The sequence below is a fragment of the Onychomys torridus genome, chromosome 6, assembly GCF_903995425.1.
Source record: "Onychomys torridus chromosome 6, mOncTor1.1, whole genome shotgun sequence".
NCBI classification, from domain to species: Eukaryota; Metazoa; Chordata; class Mammalia; order Rodentia; family Cricetidae; genus Onychomys; species Onychomys torridus.
Window position 1 is genome coordinate 67,646,362 of NC_050448.1, and position 4,621 is coordinate 67,650,982.

Here is a 4,621-nt window from a genome sequence, read left to right on the forward strand (position 1 = left end):
TTTATCTTAGCAAGGAGTGTGATGATGTCATCCTAGAAATGCAATTAAGGTTTGGTCCTGCTGTAGAGGAACCTGAGGAGAGTCACACACCGGCTGTCATAAGTGAGTGGACCAGGAATGGGCAGGATGTCCAGCATGATGGGAGTTCCCCTGCTCAGAAGACTGCCTTTTGTCTGATTTCCAGGATCACGCAGAGGCTAAGCTGTGGATGCTGAGTAGCCCAGCACCAAGAGCAACAGGTCAGTTCCTCTTCCAAGACCATCTCGGGGGTGGTGTGGGCTGTGCTGGATGTGTGCAGCTCTTAGAGAGCAGAGACCCTCAGTCTGTCTGTTCTGGAGAACATGTGCAGTGTGGACGAGCATCCCAATGATGTAACTGTGGCCCCAAAGTGGTTTAAAATCCCCTCAGGCAAGCATGTCTTTGGGCTTGTCCACAAACACAAAGATTTGAGGACAAATCTAGGTGTAGTGATTGTGTAATCTTGGTGAGTTCCCTAATCTCTTTGGATTTCATGTTCACTTCAGGAGAACGAGGCAGTGATGCTCAACTCCTCAGGGGTCTGTGTGAATTAAATGGGATAATGTACAAGAGGCTTTACCTGTCATCTACCTGGCATAGAAGAAGTGGGGTGTGGGGCTGTTATTATTGCTGTTTGCACAGGGTGTAGGGAGGACAGTAGCTCCCCATTACCTCTACCTGTGTAGGAAGTTTGGAGTAAGAGACCATGGGCATCAGATGGACAGTGCACAGAGCTGTGAGAAGGCCCCAGGGTTATAGAGACCTTGCTGGAGAGGTGGATGTCCGCTCCTAGAGAAGATGGCATGCAGATGGTGGTGGGGACAAAGATGTCAATGCCTGTGCTGTCTGTATACTCCAGTGAGAAAGAAAACATGAACAACCTGATGCCCAGCCTGATTCTTCTGTGAAGCATAATTATTTTAGTGTTCTGCTGGTCCCATAAAGTAGTTCACTGTAGGGGAAGGGATCTTGCCTTTTCAAGGATGCCAACATTTTCACTGTGAACAACAAAAACAGTGTCTTGTTTCAAACCATCTTATTTATTTTTTATTTTTGGTTTTTCAAGACAGGGTTTCTCTGTGCAGTTTTGGTGCCTGTTCTGGATCTTGCTCTGTAGACCAGGCTGGCCTTGAACTCACAGAGTTCACTCTGCCTCCCGAGTGCTGGGATCAAAGGTGTGTTTGTTATGTTTATTGACAAATAGGAGGTAGGAGGCCACTCCTGGACCCAGTGAAGGGACTTAGTCTGAGACCAGGCAGGTAAGTCTGTTGAGGGCAGACACTGAGCCAAATTCACACGGGACCAGTGAGGACATGAGGAGGCTCCCTTTCCCACACAGCACAGGAAAGTGGCAGATGTCTCCAGGAGGAAGGGCCCACCCTGTTCTGGGCTTCTGCAGATTGGGTCCTGCTCCGTCCCCACAGACTCTCCACTGTCCCCACGCCCCCTCCTCTGCTCTGCAGATCTGCTGGAACTGTACCTGGCTGGAACCAGCAGTCATGCCGGACACACCTGTGGAGGACTCCCTCTTCCAAATCATACACTGCTTCCACCACTATGCTGCCCGGGAAGGGGACGTGGAGACCTTGTCCCTGGAGGAGCTGAAAGCCCTGCTCCTGGATAGCGTGCCTCGCTTCATGGACACCTTGGTGTGTTGGGTCTGGGGCTGGAGTGGGAGATGATGGGAGGACCTAAGTGCCCAGAACGTGCTGTTTGTGGGATTGGAAGAGAGTGATGAGTGGTGAGTGGTGAGTGGTGAGGTGGAAGGAGCTGACTCCCAGGAGAACCTCCTGTTCCTGGAAGGAGGATGGAAGCTGGAGGGTGTGCAGAGGGCAGGCTTTGCTCTATTGCCTGTTCTTCCCTCCTCTGAAGTCACCTGCTTGGTTTCACTTCAGCCCATGAAGAGCTAGTCTCTTGGACTTGGCCCGACACCACAGCTGCTGATTCGGCAGCGCCTGTGTCCTGTGAGCATGGGCTCAAAGCTGTTCTCTGTTCACAAGCCTCTTTAATCAGTGACACCTGCCCTACACTCAGACCCTCTCCGTGAGCCCTTGAAGCCTAAGTCCCTTCTCCAGTGCCTCTGCCATGAGCCTGGAGTGAGTAACTTAGGCTATGGAGGCTGCCCTCGTCTGGTGGGCATGGGAAATACAACCTCTTCCACTTCCCACCCCTAAGGCTTCTTAGAGCTGGACGGGGCCAGCTGGGCTTACAGAGCCTGCTTGTCCAGTCCATCAATCCTAGTCCCCAGCTACCGCGGTTCTTAGGGACTGCACCATGGAAGGAAAGTGTGATGCTGCCTTCTGAACTCTGTGGTGTCCCAGGCTCTGTGGTGTCCCAGGCTCTCTAGCCTGCCATCTCTAGAAGAAGTGAGACTCAACTCATTCCTCTAAAATATCTGCTTCACTTACCTCCTTTTGAGAAAGAATGTAAAAGATAACCTCACTCTCTCTGGAATGCTCTTCTGAGAGCTCAGAAGACATCGGGGGTGGAAGTTCCTTACTACTTGTTTTTAGAAAATCCTTTCCCTTCTGGGGAGAACTCCTTGAGGGCTTTTCTGGATTGCCCAGCACTGCGATCATGGAGCCGGTGGTCTGCCTTTGCTGCAGGGCTTTGGGGACAGACACAGGGCCATAGCCCGCAGACTTGGTAAGGATGGGCATTGATGAGGGCTCTGGTCTTCTCTGCTTAGGAAGCTTCGTGGATGTGATGGGGTTATAATGTGATGGGGGGGCTGCTGCAGGGAGAGAAGTTGCTGACCCTCCCACAGGGGGTGGGCAACTGCCCTCCAGGTCTGCAGCTACTCACAAAATTCCTTCCTTCCCTCAAATGCTTCCCAGACGTTCCCTTCTGAACTTGAGTGTGCCCATGTACACCAGGAAAATCTTGCTGAAACCCGCTTTTCCTGCCACTCCCTAGTTCTCCTCCACATTTACCTGTCCCCATCTGTCACATACCTTCTCTCAGAACAAGAGCCCTGACTTTCCTCATGCTTTTCGACCCATCTCAAACAACCCCTCTGCGTCGTTCTGATCTTCAGCCTTAGGAGCCTCTGCTTGGACATGGTGGACAGCGCCGGTGGCCATTTCTCTGTCTTTCCCTGCTTTCTGTACTCTATAGGTGAACCAGGTAGAGTTTCATAAACATGCCTAGGCAGGTAGCTCAGCACGCAGAGATATGCTCTGCTTGGAGACGGTCCTGCAGCCAGTCACACGGGAGATGTCTGTCTGCATGGAGACAGGTTGGCCTTCCCTTTAAGGAGCTCTCAGTGTGGAGAAAGGAGACAGTGTCTTGCCTTCAGGAAGCCTGTGCAGGTGTCTCTCTAGGAGAGCATGCAGGGTAGCTGGGAAGACAAGATACAGCCACTGAGTGTATGTGACATGGGGCTGGGGACTCCAGGCTGCTGACTGCTATTCAGGAACTGCACACAGTTCTCCCGTGAAAGGGCCATTTTTGGTCTCTTATTTGTGCCCATGCCACTCTAGGTCCAGTGGCCCCATGTGTCCACCGACACCTGTGCCTCTTCAGCCTGATTTTGTAGCAGGCAGTGACCTCGTCACTGACACTCTGCTTGAGGGCTTGTTTGCTGAATGCTCCTTGTAGGGGGACGGTGCTGCTGTGATCTTTCCATCTCCAGCAGGAGGAGGGGTCTGGAGGATAGGTGTACTGGGTGCTCAGTGGTGTTGATCCTCTTTGTATTCCTCAGGGCCGCAGGCAACCATACTACATCACGGAGCTGTTCCGGGCGGCTGACAAAAACAAGGACAACCAGATCTGCTTTGATGAGTTCCTGTACATCTTGGGCAAACTGGTGAAGGACTACCATCTGCAGTTCCACCGGCAGCTGTGCACACACTACTGTGCCCAGCACAGCCTCTACTAGGGAGGCCAGACAGGCTTTCACCACTGAAGTCTGTTCTGGGAGGCATGGCCTGATTACAAACAGCTTACAAAATTCAGCTATGTATGTCTTCTTTGTGTGCGCACATGTATACAAATAGTACCACAAATATTTCTGGGACGTACCCAGGGCATGGTTCTGGGTATCCATGAATGTTCGGTAAAAGAAGTTTAGTCTTTACTGTGTGGAATGTCATTTGGGGGTGGAAGACATGGCGCCTGCCTTAGGTAATCCCTTGCTTGAGTGGGGAATCCTGGCCAAGAAGATATACTCGCAGTGGAGACTCAGGTAGTATGTCTGGGAACAGCAGAGAACTATCTGGAAATAAATGTCCAAGGGAACATGTGAGCTTCATTTACTCAGGTGGACACTGACGTTTGCATTTTACCCTTGAAAATGGGGTAGTGGAACTTGGGCACTTTAGAGGATGCATCAGGTAGGGAGAACTTGGAGACTCAATAAGGGGTTCCTGCCCATTCTGGACTTGTGCGATGTGGACAGGTCAGTAGCTGCACAGAGGGACCGAAGGAAGAGAGGAGAGAAGGAGAGACATGTAAATGTCAAAGTCCTAGTCTTCAAGGACAGATTGAGGGAGAGGAGAGGTCTAGGGTGAGACCCAGGTATCTGCCACTGGTGATCCTGGGGAAGATGATGTTGGTTGTTGACCTGGGCATGACCCGTGTCAGCATGGGAGCCAGTGTGTTA

The 4,621-nt window shown here is 51.6% G+C and overlaps 1 protein-coding gene across 1 annotated transcript; it reads left to right on the plus strand.

Annotated features, from left to right (window-relative positions):
- Window positions 1-201: 201 nt before the first annotated feature.
- LOC118585160 (protein S100-A15A) lies at window positions 202-4,180 on the plus strand. The gene is made up of 3 exons (XM_036189340.1): window positions 202-239; window positions 1,443-1,667; window positions 3,722-4,180. Exons 2-3 carry the CDS (start codon window positions 1,518-1,520, stop codon window positions 3,896-3,898), a joined length of 327 nt encoding a protein of 108 aa, XP_036045233.1. The 5' UTR covers window positions 202-239; window positions 1,443-1,517; the 3' UTR covers window positions 3,899-4,180.
- Window positions 4,181-4,621: the final 441 nt, after the last annotated feature.

Bases quoted from the DNA above. Each gene is read 5' to 3' on its own strand.
- LOC118585160 (XM_036189340.1), top strand. From the start codon at position 1,518: ATGCCGGACACACCTGTGGAGGACTCCCTCTTCCAAATCATACACTGC. The intron at 1,668-3,721 runs GTGTGTTGGGTC...TGTATTCCTCAG, and splicing joins CTCGCTTCATGGACACCTTG to GGCCGCAGGCAACCATACTA.